The 17,900-nt window shown below is 39.9% G+C and overlaps 3 protein-coding genes across 5 annotated transcripts; all 3 read right to left on the bottom strand.

Annotated features, from left to right (window-relative positions):
* Positions 1–1,037: 1,037 nt before the first annotated feature.
* mtg2 (mitochondrial ribosome-associated GTPase 2) lies at positions 1,038–3,852 on the bottom strand. The gene is made up of 6 exons (XM_080899476.1): positions 3,364–3,852; positions 3,069–3,216; positions 2,265–2,380; positions 1,920–2,138; positions 1,687–1,825; positions 1,038–1,557 (listed from the first exon to the last, which is right to left on the bottom strand). The coding sequence occupies exons 1-6, from the start codon at positions 3,592–3,594 to the stop codon at positions 1,184–1,186; spliced, it is 1,227 nt and encodes a 408-aa protein (XP_080755602.1). The 5' UTR covers positions 3,595–3,852; the 3' UTR covers positions 1,038–1,183.
* Positions 3,853–4,406: 554 nt separating this feature from the next.
* LOC308407360 (calcium-responsive transactivator-like) lies at positions 4,407–13,488 on the bottom strand. Of its 2 annotated transcripts, none has more exons than XM_080898932.1 (11): positions 13,349–13,488; positions 12,555–12,631; positions 12,382–12,466; positions 12,066–12,198; positions 11,372–11,629; positions 10,453–10,617; positions 8,713–8,814; positions 8,112–8,204; positions 7,896–8,015; positions 7,667–7,794; positions 4,407–6,442 (listed from the first exon to the last, which is right to left on the bottom strand). In XM_080898932.1, exons 1-11 carry the CDS (start codon positions 13,415–13,417, stop codon positions 6,416–6,418), a joined length of 1,257 nt encoding a protein of 418 aa, XP_080755058.1. In that variant the 5' UTR covers positions 13,418–13,488; the 3' UTR covers positions 4,407–6,415. The 2 variants fall into 2 exon arrangements, with proteins under 2 accessions (XP_080755058.1, XP_080755059.1); XM_080898933.1 differs by having other exon boundaries at positions 11,381–11,629.
* Positions 13,489–14,183: 695 nt separating this feature from the next.
* Positions 14,184–17,555, bottom strand: lsm14b (LSM family member 14B). Of its 2 annotated transcripts, XM_080898941.1 has the most exons (8): positions 17,400–17,555; positions 16,667–16,830; positions 16,442–16,571; positions 16,121–16,342; positions 15,855–15,938; positions 15,588–15,749; positions 15,013–15,142; positions 14,184–14,923 (listed from the first exon to the last, which is right to left on the bottom strand). In XM_080898941.1, the coding sequence occupies exons 1-8, from the start codon at positions 17,515–17,517 to the stop codon at positions 14,800–14,802; spliced, it is 1,134 nt and encodes a 377-aa protein (XP_080755067.1). In that variant the 5' UTR covers positions 17,518–17,555; the 3' UTR covers positions 14,184–14,799. The 2 variants fall into 2 exon arrangements, with proteins under 2 accessions (XP_080755067.1, XP_080755068.1); XM_080898942.1 differs by lacking the exon at positions 15,588–15,749.
* Positions 17,556–17,900: the final 345 nt, after the last annotated feature.

The raw sequence follows: 17,900 nt of genomic DNA, 5'->3' as shown, positions 1-17,900 counted from the left end.
CTGCAAACATTATCAAATCCTTTGTTAAAATTTAACTTTAAAAGTTGCAGCGCATCAGGGCTGTTTTTTGTTGATTCTTCCGCCCCCTGGTGGAGGAACGTGATTGTGCAGCTTTGTAAGTAAAAGCTTTTTTAATTATTTAAAAACCGCATTTAGACTTACAAAATGAATATAGCTTATTAACATGGTTTGTTTTGCGCAAAGTGCACAAAGAGCTATACCATATTATAGCTAGGAATGTGGCCCATTGCTTCCACATGAAAGGAGGACCAGACTTGATAATCAAATTATAAACATTATAAATTATAAACTCAGTCAACAACGTTTATCCAACTGGCTGTACTGATTTTATAATTAGCATTTTACACATATCTATCTCTCAAACTCCTTCTTCCCCCGGGCTTTTCGGACATAGTCTCTACTCTGACCAAGCATTTTGTATATATTTCTCCTGTTTGTTATTTATTCCTGCACAGTTGCTGCGGTGTACCCACAACATACAATGACAATAATGGGCTATTTTACTCTGTTCAATTCAAAACTCATATAACGTTCACTGACAGAAAATTTAACACACATTTCTGAAACCACATCAGCTCCAGGAGAGAAAGCTGCAAGTCATATTTAGATTTACCCCAAAATATTAGTTTGTAGTGACACCACTTTCTAAAGATTTACACACACATACACAACCACCAATCTTTTTATGAGCTTGTAAAAATCAATTGAAGTTCCCTGCTCACCACAGTAACTGTACTAAGTTCTCCACAAACCCTCAGATGTCTTTACTTTGACTATATGGAGCTTTATTTACATAACTACCACTGAGGTTCAATAAAACATGACAAACATGCCCTCTGCTGGTTTAGCAAGGAATTCCATCTACTTTCAACTCTCAATAACTTTGTTCCTGACAAATCATATCTTAAAAAAAATTGATCAAGTAAAACTTAAAGGCAGCATTGAAAATCTCTTTTGCTGTTCATCTTTTATAAAATAATACATTTAAATATTGTATGTGTAAATACCATCATTAATTAAACACCAAACTCTTATGTTTTATTTATTATTTTATTTATTTATTGAGAAATTAAAATACTGACTAAATTGTCCAATATAAATATTCATCATACACATTTTCTATTAAGCAAGTAGCCAGTTTTTCCTACCATTGAATCTCCCTTCACCCATTACCTCCCCCTTGGATGTAGCCATCATACAACTCTCTCAGGTGGAGAATGAGCTCCTCTGTGTTTTGTCCTGTGAGAGCTGAAACAGGGATGACCCTCTGGGAAACGTGGCTTTTAAGAGTTTCCAGCTTTTCCTGGGCCTCAGATAGGTCCATTTTGTTGGCTATGATAGCCTGAGGCCGCTGGGACAGTCCAGGTTCATACTGGTCCAGTTCATAACGCAAATGTTGGAGCTGGGTCCAGGGCTCTTGAGCCGACAAGTCCAGAACAAAAAGGAGGAAACGACAGCGCTCTATGTGGCGCAAGAAGGTGATTCCTAAGCCTCGATTTAGATGGGCTCCTCGAATAATCCCTGGGATGTCAGCAACTGCATAAAGTTAAGATTAAAAAAAAAATCACAACATCATTCAACTTTATCATACTGTAATATACTATAATAATAACCTTTTTTTTCTCCTACAATAGACAATTAGAATCTTTGCTTAAAACCACCCACCTGCAACTTGCTCATGATCCCTGTACTTGACTATGCCCACATGAGGATTGAGAGTTGTAAAAGGGTAAGCAGCCACAGCAGGTCTAGCATTGGTGATGGCTCTCAACAGAGATGATTTCCCAGCGTTTGGAAAGCCAACCTGATGGGATGAAAGAGAATAAAAACACTTCAATACATCTGCATTGATGAAAAGTCTGACGCCAGTTTTCTCTTCAGAAACAGGGTCTGCTCACAAGTCCAGCATGTGCCATGGTACGAAGCTCCAGTTGAAGGAGCCGCTCCTGGCCTGTTATTCCAGGAGTAGCTGTCATTGGAGAACGGTTTTCATTTGACAGAAAGAATCTGTTCCCTTTCCCTCCAGCCCCTCCAAATGCAGCAAGATACTCCTGACCATGCTCAGTCATGTCCAGTATGGTTTTGCCCAGCTCCTTGACTACAGTTCCTAATGGTACCTTTACAGATTTAAAAAAGCAAACACACACACACACAAAAAAAATTATCACAGGAGAGGTTAAGTAAGGTCAGGCCAGACTCATGATCAAAGTGGGTGCCATTTATGATGAAATGCAGGGACTCACACGAATGTAGGTTGGGCTGCCATTCCGACCATAACAGTTCTTGCTGCCTCCCGATTCCCCATCCTCCCCCTTGTAAAGTGGAACTACTTGTGCTAATGATTTGACAAAGCGGTCAGCTGAAAGCAGACAAAAAAGGAATACGTATAAAAGCATGAAGAAACTCATTCTTATTGAAGAATTTATTGTCCATTTGATCCTGGCTTTGGTTCCTGTCTATACACACTCACCGGCCACTTCATTAGGTACACCAGGTGCTCATTAAAACATATATTTAATCAGATGGCAACATCTTAATGTATAAAACATCTTGACACGGTCAAGACCAATTGCTCAAGTTTAAACAGAGCACCATATGGCGAAGAAACATGACTTAAGTTGCTTTGAATGTGACTGGATTGTTGGTGCCAGGAGGGCTGGTGTGAGTATTTTAGAAACTTGTTTACTGGAATTTTCCAGCACAATGGTCTCAAAGATTTATACATAACAGTCTTGAAAAGAGAAAATATCCAGTGAGCAGCAGTTCTCAGCAGGTGAAGATGCCTTGTTGATTTCAGAGGTCAGGGGTGAGCTGATAGGAAGACAACCTGCTGAACCTTGAAACAGTTGGGCTACAGCAGCATAAAAACTACATCGGGCGCCACTCCTGCCAGCTAAGAGCAAAAAGCTGAGGCTTCAATTCACACAGGCTCACAGAAACTGAACAACGGAAGATTGAAAAATTACCGTATGTTTGCTCTTGAGAGTATATTGACTTCTACATAGCAAATAGTGCAAATAAACATTCCTGTAACCAATCAAACTTACCCTTTATAATGATGCTTCCTCCGTCACCTCCATTCCCTCCATCCGGTCCACCCCACTCTTTCCGAGGCTCACTGTGAAAGCTGCTGGCCCCTTTACCCCCTGACCCAGCCACCAGCTTCACACGGCGGTGGTCCACAAAGTGACGGGTCTGTGAGGCGCAAAAAGAAGCAATGTCACAGTAGAGTGAACCATGCTTACGACTCTGATAGTCTCCACGACAGGTGTGTTTATGCTTTGTAAATATGCAAATATCCTGAGAAATAAGACGTGTAAAATACGCTTTAACTTAACATACCAGTTTCTTTTCAGACATCTCCCTTTTCTTGGAGTTTCCGCGGACTTTGGTGCACAGTGTACTCGAGGTGCTGACATCTCTGACACCGCCGACTTTCCTACTACAAGTCACAGAACTGAGTGTGAGGGGGCTCAGCTCACCTCTTTCGACCTTTTGTTCGAAAATACATCTTAAAAGTAATTCCGAGGATGGTCGGCGAGGGATTTTAAATCGAGACAACGCTGCCAACATTATAGCGTTCAACAAACAGACACCGGTTACAGTTTTAAAGTAGCTAAAAGCGATCTGTCAATGTCACGTCGACCGTTTACGTTAATACGCATCTCCACCAGCGTGATAAACAGGAAACTATCGGGGAACTAGGTAAGGGTTTATAAAATCTAAACGTCCATTCATGGATTTCCCTTGTATATGTATAATTATTTGGCGTTTCCAAAACGATCGCAACTACCCATCACACGTTTACCGACTACGACCAACACATGTACGGAAGCCCCACCGGTCAAAATCAGTCTTTGCCGTTGCTTTGCGGTCCACTACCGCCACCTGCTGTACTACAAAAGAAAAGGAAACCCCATACCTGAACCGCCAAAGAACTCATATTTTCAACTCAAAACTCTAAAATGTGTCTACCTTAACAAAAAAAAAGGGCTCCTGAAGTTTGGTTGTGACCTAACCATGTTGCAATCTACACATGATGGAGACTTTATTAAGTAAACCTTACAAGTACCAGGTTGAAACCCCCTTTTGCCTTTAAAATTGCCTTACTTCTTCTTTGAATAGATTTAAAAAGCTGCCTTCCTCTTAGCTCAAAGCAGTTTGGCCATTCTTCTCTGGCGACATTTTTACTCTGAATTGCTCTTCACTGGATATTTTCTCTTTTTGAGACCCTTCTTTGGAAACCCTAGAGATGGCCCACCAGGCACCAGCAACTACAAAGTAAAGAAATCACATTTCTTCCTCATTCTGATGCTTGGCTTAAACCTGAGCATATTAAGTTGTCTAAATTATTGCCTAGTAATCTGAAGAACAGGTGTGCCTAATGAAGTGACCAATGAGCATACAATGAAATATTAAAGAATCTGACTCACGTTCAGATGACAAAATCCAGACACACAAAAGGTGAATGTCAATTTATTTTTGTATAGCAAATAGTAACAAAAGACAGCAGAAAAGATCAGGCGATGCAGTCTTACAATAGATAAGTAGATAACATTCATATTTGGATTATGCACATCAAACTCTCCTTCTCGCACATCCACACACACCGACACGCACACTAACAAGGCATACCACCCATGAGTGATGACACACTACGTAGAACTGGAAAACAACTTGCCGCACATGTTTGGTTCACAGTAAAAATGAGAAACTGATACCAATTTAGAGACGCCTGTGATTGTCAGTGTTGAGTGGTACATAGTTAATCAGCTGTTTGACAGCCAGGTATCTCCCATCCTTGATAACCCCTGCAGAATGACCACAGTTGTTGTGTTATTCTTCCCCTCTGAGGTAAGTTGAGTTACAACAAGATGTTATAACAGAATACTGCTAAGTTGGACCCTCACAACCACAGAAATAAAAAAAAAAGTTGTCTGATTTCTTTTTAACTAAATAAACAAAGAAATAACTTGCAGATAGATCGATCGATAATAAATATGAAAAAGGTAAATTCTTGTACATGTACAAAAATTATACTGCTGCAACAATTGTATTATTTTTCTTACATGAATTCCTTGATCTAATACAAATAATAGCAATAAAAAAATTACAAAGAAAAAAACTGCTAAAGTAGTAAGATTTATGTTTGATATATTCACATATCTGCCTCTAAGTCACGTAAATAAAGAAGTAATATTCTTAAATAGTCTATCACATTCTGTTCTTTTCCTGTAACATAACACTGAATAATTTGAGACAAACGATCTCTGTCTTTATCACAGCTGTATGTAAAAAAACAAAACAAACAAACAAACAAAAAAAACTACATATAATCACGTAAAGTTCACCGTAAGAGCCAACCTCAACATGACTGACGGAGCTGAGTGTATTGCACTTATTGAAGTTGAGGTGCAGGACATGTTACTGTTCTGTTCCTGTGTTACTTTGGCTTTTTGAGTATCATCTCTTAAAAACAGCCTGAATCACGCTACGATACAAAATATTAGACAATACATACACTGTCACTGTAAAATAAAGTGCAGACAAAGTGGCAATGCAATTTTATGTAAAAATCATTACTTTATGGCATCAGAGCGCAACACTCCTTACCTCTGCACAGACGCTATAAGCCGGCGCAGAGCGATGCCACTCAAAATATAGTGTCAAAAATACTACCACGATGTAAGATTATCATGGACAATGATACACATTGTTAAGTTTTCGTCCGTCAACTATCTATTATGTCGATTACCTCAGCAAGACATATGTAGAGAGTGAAAACACATAATGTTATACCACACAGCAACACATCACAGTTTGACTAACACAGACAAACCCCATGATCAAGTCAGGTTTAACGACCAACATTTTCACCTTTTTTTTAAGGATGTACCATGAGATATAACAGTGTTTATACCAGGAATAAGAGCAAGATTTATAGTCTTCTATCAAATATCAAAGAATATTCTCTTCAAGGCTAATAAGCTTTTTTTTTGTACTCCCACAGTCTCACTTGCGCTGTGCACCAAAAATAAAATAACATCAAAAGCTCTTAAAACAATAAAGGTAGGGGACAGAGAACAAGTTTATTTGTGCATGTGGCTGAGGTGCATGTGACAACTCCACAGCGCCCTTTTTAGTAGCTTGTATAGAATGGTTACATTAACTGCCTTGGTTTTGCAAGCACCACAACCAGCTACAACCCTGTTGAAATTAAAACGGAGGAGGGAAGCATCACATTTGACTGGATTAATTATTTTAGCTAGAATGATGATTAATGAGAGGATAATAAATCTGATGGCAGCCTGATCTAATCCATAGCTGAGCCCAGTTCATTACTGTTGAATGTTCCATCGCACATTTTCTTCCACCAGCAAAACATTGTGCTGCCTCATTGCTGATAATTTCCATATTGACCCTGAAATTAGAAAAAATATATGTTTAATTGGATTTATTTATTTATTTATTTATATACTGCTTAAAGTTGTGGTTGAACATTTACATATACTCATCATGGGCATAAATTTAAAGACAATATTTGGTTTTTAGTTATTTTTTGAACTGTTCTTTTTGGTGGAATGACTCTAACATACATCTTCAAGATGTAGACCGATACTTAAAACAATGGGAAATGTCTGGGAAACTCTAAAGTGGAGATCTAAAAAGGAGAATTGTAGATTTAATCAAGTTGGGACGGTCTCTTAGAACCAATTCAAAACAGCTGTAGATTTCAGGATCATTAATTCAAACAATTATAAATAAATATAAATTATTCAGATGTGTCACGACTTTGCCAGGATCTGGAAGAAGACCAAAATGTCACCCTCAGATGAGAGGAAATTATTTAGGATATTCAGAAACAACCCAGGGAATTCCCAAGGTTCAAACATGAAATGAACTGGAATCTGCAAATCTGAAAATCTTTGGACTATGCTTAAAAGGTTCTCTGCTGGGAAACCAGCCAATTTAAATTAACTCCACCAGTTCTGCCAATGAGAGCAGCCAAATACTGAACTTGGATTATGTCAGAAGCTTGTTGATGGCTACTAGAAGTGTCTGGTTGAGGTGTAAATTGCTAAAGAACATTTAACCAAATACTACTGGAGATGTAGGTATATATTTTAGTCTGTATATAACATTTTGAGCCTGTGTGGATTACAGAAAACCCAAAAATTATTTCAAAGATGTGCACCCAATTCTTGGTTTTTAAGTCATTAAAGAAGCATGTACATAAGAACAAGTTATTCATTAAAGATGCATGCTCTCCACCGTGGGAAATGAACAGTTACACCATATTCATGCTGATGATGAATGCATGTAAACATCTGACCACAACTGTCTGCATGGTGCTTTCAGAGTATATGTTTCTATTAGTACTAAAACAGACACACACTACAACATCTTTTTTTACTTCACTGGTCCTACATGAATCTGATTTTCTGTTGCTCTGTGTAATTATATAAGGAAACAGGAAACAGTGTTTTAGATCATGGTCAAATTCAATTACAATCCTTTGAGACAAAGGGGGTCTAGCAAGGTCCTGTGTTATTTTATTACTCTTGTTTCGTGCACAGACTTGTGCCAGTATGTCTATACCTAAATAATACATACATTTTGCTTTAAGTTAAAACATCTCATGTACCTGTTCATAGGAGAACGGCCTCTGCGTCTGCGCTCCAGGGCCTCCCTGGGAAGATCGGTAGGATCCATACTGTTGGCTTTGACTCTGCTGATACTGAGAATATTGAGATGATCCTCCCTGGACTGGACCTGTAGCACAGGAGTTCAATTAGGTGGATGTTTTCAGTTATTTTATGTGCGTGTTTAAATTTGCCTGGATGCACAAAAACGACTGTATGAGTCACTCTCACCATATCCCTGGGGCTGTCCACTGTAGCCTTGTTGAGAAGAGTACTGCTGTTGGCTGAAGGCTTGCTGCTGGCCAGAGCTCTGTTGATACTGGGCCTGCTGTTGACTGTACTGAGAGTTCCCTGGAGGTAGACATATCAGATGCACATTACTATAGTTAAGTATTTATTTAAACAATAAAATATAGAAATGCAATTTAAATTAAGAAATGTTATTACCTCCTTCATAGTAATGTTGTGAGGATTCATCAAATGATCTATCATACCCTTGTTCCCCATAAGAGGACTGTTGATATGAATACTCCCCGTGACCTGCAGAGAACACGATTCAACACATGCAAAAACTCCTCTGCTAAGGCAAAATCCAGTGACAGACGAAAGAGAAGTTATTATTTGCAGGTTGCAGCTGAAACATTCATAATAAATGTCTGTCAACAAATTTTCACACGAACACCATTTTGCCAGCCTTTTCACTTCAACGTATTACACAAAGCATTTTTTTTTTTAAAAAACCACCCCAGATGAAGTTTGAGCTCTCTCTGTGACACGCTGCTATATCGCTCTCTGAAATCTGAAATTTCGGCACACCAAAGGGGACAGTATGGACACAGACACAGTGGCAGAAAATAGACCAATGTCAGAGTTTTCAATTTTTTTTTCATTACTTTTGTCTCCCACAGTGAAAAGTTGGGAGGAAGAGCTTCAGCAATAAATCTGGCTCAGGCCTGTAGGACAGTGCTAAAGGGAAATGGAATGACCTACAATGCGGGTTGTGTGTTTGAAAGCTGTGTGTATGAAGTTTATGGATGTGCACGATTACCATCAGGGTAATACTGCTGGTTTATGGGCTCGCTGGAGCTCTGAGTGTGTCCATACTGCTCTCCGTAGAACTCGTCTTGTCCCATGTACTGCTGTGCAGATCCTGCAAGACAGGTAAGACCATGATTGGTTAAACAACTGGTCAAACCAACTGGCCATGTGTTGGACATGGCTGTGGCCAGGAGAACTAAAAATAGCTTAAAATAAAAATAATTAATATTACAGTAATGATGTTTTATAACTTATGTGTAAATAGAGTACTGTACAAGTCACTGAAAATGATTTTCAATAGATTAAATTGATAATATTAAATAAAAATAATATGAAGGAAGATTTATTTTTTTATCCAAATTTTAGATTTAGTAATTGAAGTGAAACAATTGCACTGCTTGGTTGAATGAAAAATGCATGATATGCAATTTTTGAAGATAAAGTGTGAAGTACAGAAGGTCTGTTATTCTGGAAAATTAGGATTTGTTTGGTGGTGGTGTGCAGAAACTCCAGATTCCACTTCCGTTTTGTTTTTTTTATCTGAACTGGATCTTAGAGAATAAAAAAAATTACAAAATAACAAGTACTCTGAAAACTGCAACAAAAGTCAGCATAGTCTAATCTCCCTTCAATCTACAACAAAGCCAAAAATTCCATACAAAGATGGGCAGAATCACAGAACGCACTCATACCAAAGCAATCTAAAACATACAGTTGTGGTCAGAAGTTTATATTCACTCACCATGGGCAGATGCCATGCAAATTTCAGGGTTTTGATGATTTTTCTGGGGTGGAATGATTGTACAACATACATCTTTAATTCAATAAATTCAGATTCACACAGGTTCAGACAGGTTACAATATATACATACATCCACACTAATATTTGGTTTCAGTTTCATTAAATTAACAACAAGTGCACTAAAGACAACTGATTGCTGTACAATCATTCCAAGAACAGTTCAGAGAAATCATTCAAATCATTTGAAACACCAGATTACCATGACATCCATGTCCATGATGAGTGCATATAAACTTCTCACCACAACTGTACATGTCTTTTGCACTTCCAGATATGACCAATTAGCTATAGATAATCAAAATATCCCTTCCAGCTGCTGCACAACCAAAGGCTGGTGGGAAATCCACACAGCTTAACCATGGACACAATATTCCTGTAACACACATCTATCTGGAAGCACTTCACACTATAATGCAATAGGGTACGGCCTGTTGCACTGGAATTAGTATCACATGCTTCTTCTAAATCTAAGTTACTACATGCCTTCAAAGCCTGCACCCTTTGAAAGACACAAAGGGACAGAGTGGAGCTATTATTAGGCACGCACTGACATTGCAAGTTAGGTGATTTACAGAGATGGGAACTTAAAGTGACACAAGTGATACATCTCCAGGCTACTTCTTAAAGTTACAGGAAGGCAACTAGAGCCTACACAATTCCAGATGTCTAATATCACTCTCGTTTTATAATCTTGGAACATCATACTACCAATACTACCTACTTATCAGGGGCTTTTGCAGCAACTATGGCTTTCATCTCAATCCATCTCAAAACTTAGATACTGGCAACCACCGTCACACTTGGAAGACCTGGAAAACTATTCGCCAGACATTCAGGTGTTCACACACAACCACCCACACAAGTGTACATAAGTACACAAATCAGTCCAAATAAACTCACTGAAACAACAGCCATACCAAAGCAGCATAAAGAAATCTTGCCACCTACCTTGCTGAGAAGAGCGGTAGGATCCCATGGGCCTCTGAGACATCATGCTGTTTCCTTGACTGCCCTGACCCATCATGCCCATAGCCTGCTGTCCCTGATAATGTTGCCCCCCAGCTTGGGCTGAGGAGTAGTGTGGTGTGGCAGACTGCTGGTGCATCATGGAGACTGTGGAGGAGGTGGGATTATTTGGGGGGAGGGGGAGATCTTGTACATTAATATATAGAGATAAACTTCATCTATAATGCTGATAAATCCTGCTTATGCTTCAGAATGCACAGCCTTCTGGAGCATAAGCAGAATTTCCAGATCTGAGCCTGACAGAAATGTGTATAGTTACACAAACAAACAAATGTAGAAGGAGGTCCAAGGCAATCAGGACACAAGAGGAAAGCCAAAAGGGATCCATAGCATACAGCAGTCAAGGGTCTTTTAAAAAAATATCTTTAAAGAAATGCTTTCAAGATGCTGCTTTAAGTGTAAACAAAGCCAGCGAAGTCAGCGCATTAACAGAAGTACGATAAATACACACGGACATCCAGGGAAAGGAGGGGTGCATCTCAAAAAGTAGGAGAAGTTAAACCTGAAGCAAAGGGAAGAAGGAGGGAGGCAGGACACCTCACTGATGAACTGAATGTGTTTCGTATTTGTCTGTTACACAGGAGGAAAGTTTAAGATATGCATGCAAGCATGTTTTTTATGCAAGCTCAAAAGGGGCACAGCTACCATGTACAGTATTTCACCCTGAAAACTTGAAAAGATTATTTTCATCATTCCCATCCTCTAAATGCCAAATCTTGTATAATACACATAAACAAGTAAAAAACAAGTACGGCATCTTGCATCTCGAGAGATGGTAACTCCTGACTATCAGATCATGATGGTTTAGAGACCAATTCCTGATGACTGGGCTTTACGATACCTGGCTCACCTTGGTTGGAATGCATGTTGAGGTTGCTGCGGGAGGAGGAAGAAGAGGATGAGGATGTGGAGGAAGAAGAGGAGGAAGAGCCATAACCAGGCCCAGGGCCCTGGATCATGCTGCCCTGGGAGGAGGGCGCAGCGTGGCTGTACCCAGGGGCCGAGCTGCCATAGCTGCTTGCTGGCAGGCTGAGGGAGGTGGAGGGAATAGCCGACTGCACCTGACCAGACTGCTGCTGCATGGGGGCATGGTTGGGCCCTGACAACACACACGCACAGTCAGAGCAGCCACCACACATTCCCCTGTGGTGCCATGCCATGTTAACCACGGCCCCACATTCAGTTCATCTTCACAGGAGACGTGCATGGTTGAACAAAGGTAGAGTAACGCACGTTAAGGATGTGTGTATATTTTTTTCACAAGAAGAGGGAATATAGTAACATAACTGTGAAACAATCTGACTCATTGGCTGAACTTAAAACCACAGATACTTAAAGGCAATGAAGCAATATAGAAGTGCGGGCACTGTGGCAGACAAGACATGGTACTGTGTCTGCAGACAAACATGCAACTAAGTCAGAATCAGACGAGCAAGCAAGACACTGGACAGACAACAAAATCGGGAGGCATCTTTGGGCTGAAATAAGTGATTCAGGGCTTATCTGTAAAACACAGGTATGCAATTAACTCTCACCATTACTCATTTGGCTCTGCATCATTGATGTCGGGGGCAGTGCTGGTCCCATGTTGTCATTGAGGTTACTTTGAGCATGTCCCCCACTCTGGCCCATCCCTCCAGGACCCAAAGACATACTGGAAGTCGGAGGCTAAAGGTGTAGAGACGTAATATTTAAGTAGTGGCAGTCATAAATGATATGCAGTTCATTTTTTTCACACTGTATTTATATGCATCTATTTTCTGTTTTCGATTAATGTTCTATTTTCTCAGTGGACACAGTGTATACTTATATTTCATAGTTGCCATTACTGGAGTCACAAATCACACTTACCGCAGGTAGTAATGACTGCATGTTCTGATTTGAATCAGCTATTGTGGCCAAGTAAACAAGATTTCTGTGCAGGATCTGCTGATACCTGGAGGAAGAAGAAGAAGAAAACCAGTCTTAATTGTGCTTTGATATTTAGCAGGTATTGGTCAGGGAGGAAAGACGAAACCACTTACTGTGTGCATTCAGCCGTCTTGCCTTTGCTTTGGTAATCCATTATGCACTGTATTAAATGATGATTTTCATCCAGCATCTTTGGAAAATAATAAAACAACTTCATTCCACTGTATCTGAAGTCCTATAAGTGTATAGTAAATTATTAACTAACAAATACTCTATTAAAACAGTGCTGTGCTTGATTCTCAGAACTTTATCCAGCCCTTGAGTGTTTTTTTCTGGGTCATCTTTTTCATTTTCTTTTTATATAACAGAGCCAAAAGAAGAACTCATTTTTCACTGTCTTTATTTAGGACGCCGGTTGAAAGTCTGGCTTTCAAGGATAGGGTTTACGTTTTACTTTCGCGCTAAACGGTTCAATCAAGGATAAAAGCGGTGCCCTGGGACATATACTGTAACACCTGCCTTCAATTTCAATCTATAGCCTACTTAATTAAACACCAGGGCAGAGCTGCTGCTTTGAGAATTCTTGTTAACCATCTTGCGAGGAAATAAAACTGATTTCCAATTTCTCACACAAAAATATTCCCATTCGTCTCAAAATATCTGCGAGGATGACAGACAGCATCACCAAGAAAGCAGAGATCCAGCCGGCGTTAAGCCGAGCGCTCGTCTACATCACCGCGATGGCTTTGTTTGGTTCGCACCTTCAATTGACTGTAACGTTCCAATACCAGTTGCCATTTCTTTGATATTCACCACTGGCTACTTTCTCTGCACTGGAGGGGGATCACATACTCCCATGCTAGAATATCTAAATAGAAATGTCGCGACGTTTTAGGATTTTTTTTACCTTTTGAATGGTTTGCTGTGTCACCTCCCCTTTACTTCTGGGGCGCGCCGATGAAAACGCCACCGACATTTTGTCATATGGGAAATAAAAGAGCCGCTTTTATTCTAATATTTATTATCTCGAGCGCAGCCTTCTATTTGGTTACATAGTTTCTCCATTACCAGGAATAGGGGTACTGACCAAACCAGAGCCATGTCGCGAAAGATGGAAAATTAGAAAACACTTGACTTATCTGAATGGCATTAAACAGGATTTCCCTTAAGCTATTATTTATTATCTGCGTGCAAATAATTACATGCATATAAAGGGATATGATGGTAAGGGACAAATCCCTCTCCCTCAGATTTTGGTATAGTCCAGGCAGTGAGTAGCCTACCACTTTCCCCTCACTGTAGACGGGGTATCGTTTGATTCAAGAAAGCAGTCTGCTTGGAGCACACGCTGCTCAGTGCGCAAAACCTTTAAGGATCAGCTGTAGCCAAAGTTGCTTTCAGCATTTCAGGAAATGTGAGAATCCCACCGTTCACTGTGGAGTGTTTACTTTTTAACAACAGCACTTGCCCCTCACGTGCTGAATCAGGGAACGTGTAATCTTATAATTCAGTGTGACATTTACGCTTTTTAAATTTTTTTATTGCCAGTTTATATAATCGAATCTTGAATATATTGCAAACGTTATTTAAAGGAGTGATCCTTCTTAAAAGGACAAAGAAACAGCCATAGAACACAGATACTATCCCAGATTATTTATAATTAGGATTGTACAACTAAGAATTTTTAAATGCTTACTTGTGCAACAAAATGTCTTTTAGTCTCATAACAGGTGTATCAGCACATCCATTTTATTTACATTCAACTCATTCCCTTGATTATACCAAATTAAGTCTTAAGTCTGAAAGCTCCTTTTGTTCATTATATTAATACTATGCAACACTGAATGGACAAATCTGATTAATACTCCCAAAAGGCAAAAGCAAGAATTTACAAATGTGCAAGTAGCAAACAAAAGTAGAAACTGAAGCATTCATGGTTTCCCCCTTTTAAACAAAAAAAAAAAAAAAAAAAAAAAAAAAAGTTGGAGTAAATTTTACCCACATAAAAACAAGGTCAAATGTCAAAGAAATAATGTTAAACTTTTTAATGACAGACGTTTTGACTGGTTACAGCACAGCTGTAATAATGATGGCTTAGTTCCATCACGTATCCCAGTAAACAGACTGTAAACAAACATGCACAGCATAGCACCTCTTCCAAATGCAATACAGCCTTCATTATTGCCCTTGTGATTTCTTCACTGTACTAAATATCAAAAGGTCTGTCAAGAAAAGGGGGGCAAGATTCTTACAGAGGATCCAGTACCTTCCAGAAATAGGGTACGAAATCAGTCAAGGTGGCTTTACTGCCTTTGTATGAAACTGATCTGTACAGCTGCCCAGTTGCATTTCTTTGAGTTAGACTCGAGCAGCACCTCGTCCTCTTCTGGTATATCCACCTCTGAATCCTTGGCCCCTCAGGAAACGCCCAGGGACACCAAAAGTCTCCAGATTGCGCTTTCGCTCCTCTGCCCACGTCAGTCTGAAACCATTGATGTACATAAATAGCCATGAGCACATATCTGTACAAAGACCAACTTTTATATAAGACAAAGAGAGTCAGTTGATTACCTGAGCCCATTATCAGATGAGATGTTGTCAAAGAAAGACTTTGCTTTGTCATAGTAGCACTTTGGACCAAAACGAGCCTCCCCTGAACTCAGCTGCAACCCCTCCGTTTCCCTTCCCTCAGAATTCCCATCTGAAAACAGAAAAAAAAAAGTACTGACAGTGGAAGGACAGACCAATTCCCTGGTTTTCAGCTATTGCATTTATTTAAAAAAAAAAAAAAAAAAAAAAAAAAAAACCCCACACAAACAACCACTAAAGAAATTATATCTATCTATCTATCTATAGGCCAGAGAGAAACATGGCATTAGAAGGCTTATTTTACCTGAATGCAAATTTACTTCTATTCAAACATTCATTTTTGTCACCACACCTTTAACTCATTCAAACAGAGTTACATGAGAGCACAACTTCCATGAAGATGCCACAACATTAATAATGCATACCTTTAAATTGACAGCATTCCTTCAAAGAGAATTAACTGACAAAGCAGGTGATTTAAAAAAAAAAAAAAAAAAAAAAAAAAAAAAAGAAGAAAAAAAGTGGTGCATTGTTGGCAACTCCAGCTGATAACCAACCTTTTAGAGTCAGCCTCTCCTGGAACTTCTCCTCAAGCGCCTCCTTAATGAATTGTGCGTTTGAGGAATCAAAATCAAAGTCTGTGTCAAATTTAAGGGTGGGAGATGGAGCATTAGCCACCATCAGCTGGCCTCTTCTGCGGTTCCTGCGCCGTCGAGGTCCTAAGATTATTATTTATTTTTTATTAAGTGCACCTCAAGTTTGTTTTGTATACAAGGATGTCCTTTCTGATTTTCAAGTCTACTGGAAACGTGCATGTTTAATACCTTGTCTTTTTCTAGCAGGTGGCCTGGTTTCAGCATTTTGCTGCTGACTGTCTTGAGAAGTGGATCCACTTGGGTCTGATTGCACTGCAAAGACACCCACAACAGCTACACTTAGTTTTAAGTGCATGTAGCTGCCTAGAAAAATACCCCATTATTTTCCCCAAAACATACATACTCCTCCACAGTTAATCAACCTGTTTCACTTGGGAAACATCACAGTACTTTAACAGCATTTCCTTCTCATTGCTGCAACATTGTTTACTCACTGGTGGCTTCAGTGACCCTTGTGGTTTGAATATTTGTTCCTCTCGTCCCCTTGGGCTGCCTCCTATTCCGCTGCTGCTGCTGCTGTCCTTGTTCTTCTTGTTGCTCCTGCTGCTGGGATCCACTCGCACCTCTTCTCTGCCTAAATGTCTTTACACTGACAGTTTGAACAGCCTTTTCCACCATGGGACCTCTTTGAGCAAGTAAGCCTTGAAGTAAAGGCCCTGGGTAAAGGATATGAAGTGTGTAGTATAGAAAGAACCCATTTAAATTTAATTTTTTTAGTCAATTAACTTGTTAGAAACTTGCTGTCATTGATTTACCAAGGCCGAGAGCTGCAACATACTGCTGATTAAGCAGAGAGCTAGCAGCAACCTGGTTGTAGGCAGGCATCCTTAAAGGGCTGAGTGATCCAACGGTAGATTGGATGCTTGAAGCGCCTGAACTGGAGGTCTGGATGAACCAAATATGTTAATGTTTAAACACACATATACATACTTAGTCTGTTTTTAGAAGAAGGAGGGTGTAACCAAGCAGTTTTTGTACACCTGTATTATTGCAGGATCCTGAGGCAGGCCATGGTGATACCTTGGAGGGTCACCCAGTGTAATATCCTTAATATCACTTCCCCGGAAAGTAATGTACTCATAGACATCATCTTTGGGTGACGTTGGCCTATCTGTTGGCCGTCCCTCAGTTCCAAAACACTTGACTAGTGAAAAGAAAAACAATGGATAAAGTTAGGAAAGTTCCACCCATATTTCACTTGCCCAGTTTCTTTCCAATTCAGTTAAAAGGACTAGATGTTAAAGTCCCTGATAATGCATTGCTTTAGATGGAGAGACTCTTGAGGGATGGCTGTTATGAGGAAAGGCAGCCCAGAAACTTTGCCAGCAGCTAAGATTAAATGACAATAACTAGAAATGGAGAAAAATTTTAAAAAGCAAGTTTTTGAAACGCTGACAGATTTTCAAGAACACTGATAGCTAAGCTGAGGTGGTTCGGGCATCTGACAAGGATGCCCCCTGGGCGCCTCCTGGGTGAGGTGTTCCAGGCATGTCCCACCGGGAGGAGGCCCCGGGGCAGACCCAGGACACGCTGGAGAGATTATATCTCTCGGCTGGCCTGGGAACGCCTTGGTATTCCCCCGGACAAGCTGGAGGAGGTGGCTGGGGAGAGGGAGGTCTGGGCCTCTTTGCTTAGGCTGCTGCCCCCGCGACCCGGCCCCGGACAAAGCGGATGAAGATGGATGGATGGATGGATGATAGCTAAATAACTCACCTTCTGCCAGAACTACTGTGCTGTTCGCTGCATCAATAGTATACAAAATCCCTTCATAACGATTTTGGGCTTTTGAGAGGAGTGATACTTTACAGCCAATGTATGGCTTCGAAGCCATGGCTCGAGAATATCCGGGGCCGTTGCTATAAACTTCTATAAAGACTCATCACATGGCACATTTCGAGTCCTAGTAAAACCGGAAACAATTTATAGGCGTACACAGCTGACCTGATTGAAGCACCTGGCAATCATTGATGGCAATAAAATGAATGCCAATCACCACGGCTTGATTTAACTCACTTGTGACCCATTCGTTTGAATTTTTTCGTAATCTATGATTTGTTACGAATTCGATCAATAATTATGATTGTGCTTATGGTACATATTTTTTTCATAAAAACATTTTTTAGATAATTTTTATAAGTTGCAACAAAAGTCACAGTCACGGCGTTAAAAGGCTGAGTCCTGTGATGCATAAACAACCGTGCAAACTGGCTGCCT

This window comes from Rhamphochromis sp. 'chilingali' (genome assembly GCF_963969265.1).
Source record: "Rhamphochromis sp. 'chilingali' genome assembly, chromosome: 12".
NCBI classification, from domain to species: Eukaryota; Metazoa; Chordata; class Actinopteri; order Cichliformes; family Cichlidae; genus Rhamphochromis; species Rhamphochromis sp. 'chilingali'.
This window is presented reverse-complemented; position numbering and strand designations above follow the sequence as displayed.

Coding starts and splice junctions, on each gene's coding strand:
- mtg2 (XM_080899476.1), bottom strand. CDS start 3,594: ATGTTGGCAGCGTTGTCTCGATTTAAAATCCCTCGCCGACCATCCTCG. Junction 3,217..3,363: donor AGATGTCTGAAAAGAAACTG/GTATGTTAAGTT, acceptor TGCGCCTCACAG/ACCCGTCACTTTGTGGACCA. Junction 1,826..1,919: donor CCATGGCACATGCTGGACTT/GTGAGCAGACCC, acceptor TCATCCCATCAG/GTTGGCTTTCCAAACGCTGG.
- LOC308407360 (XM_080898932.1), bottom strand. CDS start 13,417: ATGTCGGTGGCGTTTTCATCGGCGCGCCCCAGAAGTAAAGGGGAGGTG. Junction 12,632..13,348: donor CACAGCAAACCATTCAAAAG/GTAAAAAAAATC, acceptor TATTTTCCAAAG/ATGCTGGATGAAAATCATCA. Junction 8,016..8,111: donor ACAACATTACTATGAAGGAG/GTAATAACATTT, acceptor GTCTACCTCCAG/GGAACTCTCAGTACAGTCAA.
- lsm14b (XM_080898941.1), bottom strand. CDS start 17,517: ATGGCTTCGAAGCCATACATTGGCTGTAAAGTATCACTCCTCTCAAAA. Junction 15,939..16,120: donor AAGGGTCACTGAAGCCACCA/GTGAGTAAACAA, acceptor GTGTCTTTGCAG/TGCAATCAGACCCAAGTGGA. Junction 14,924..15,012: donor TCATCTGATAATGGGCTCAG/GTAATCAACTGA, acceptor CAATGGTTTCAG/ACTGACGTGGGCAGAGGAGC.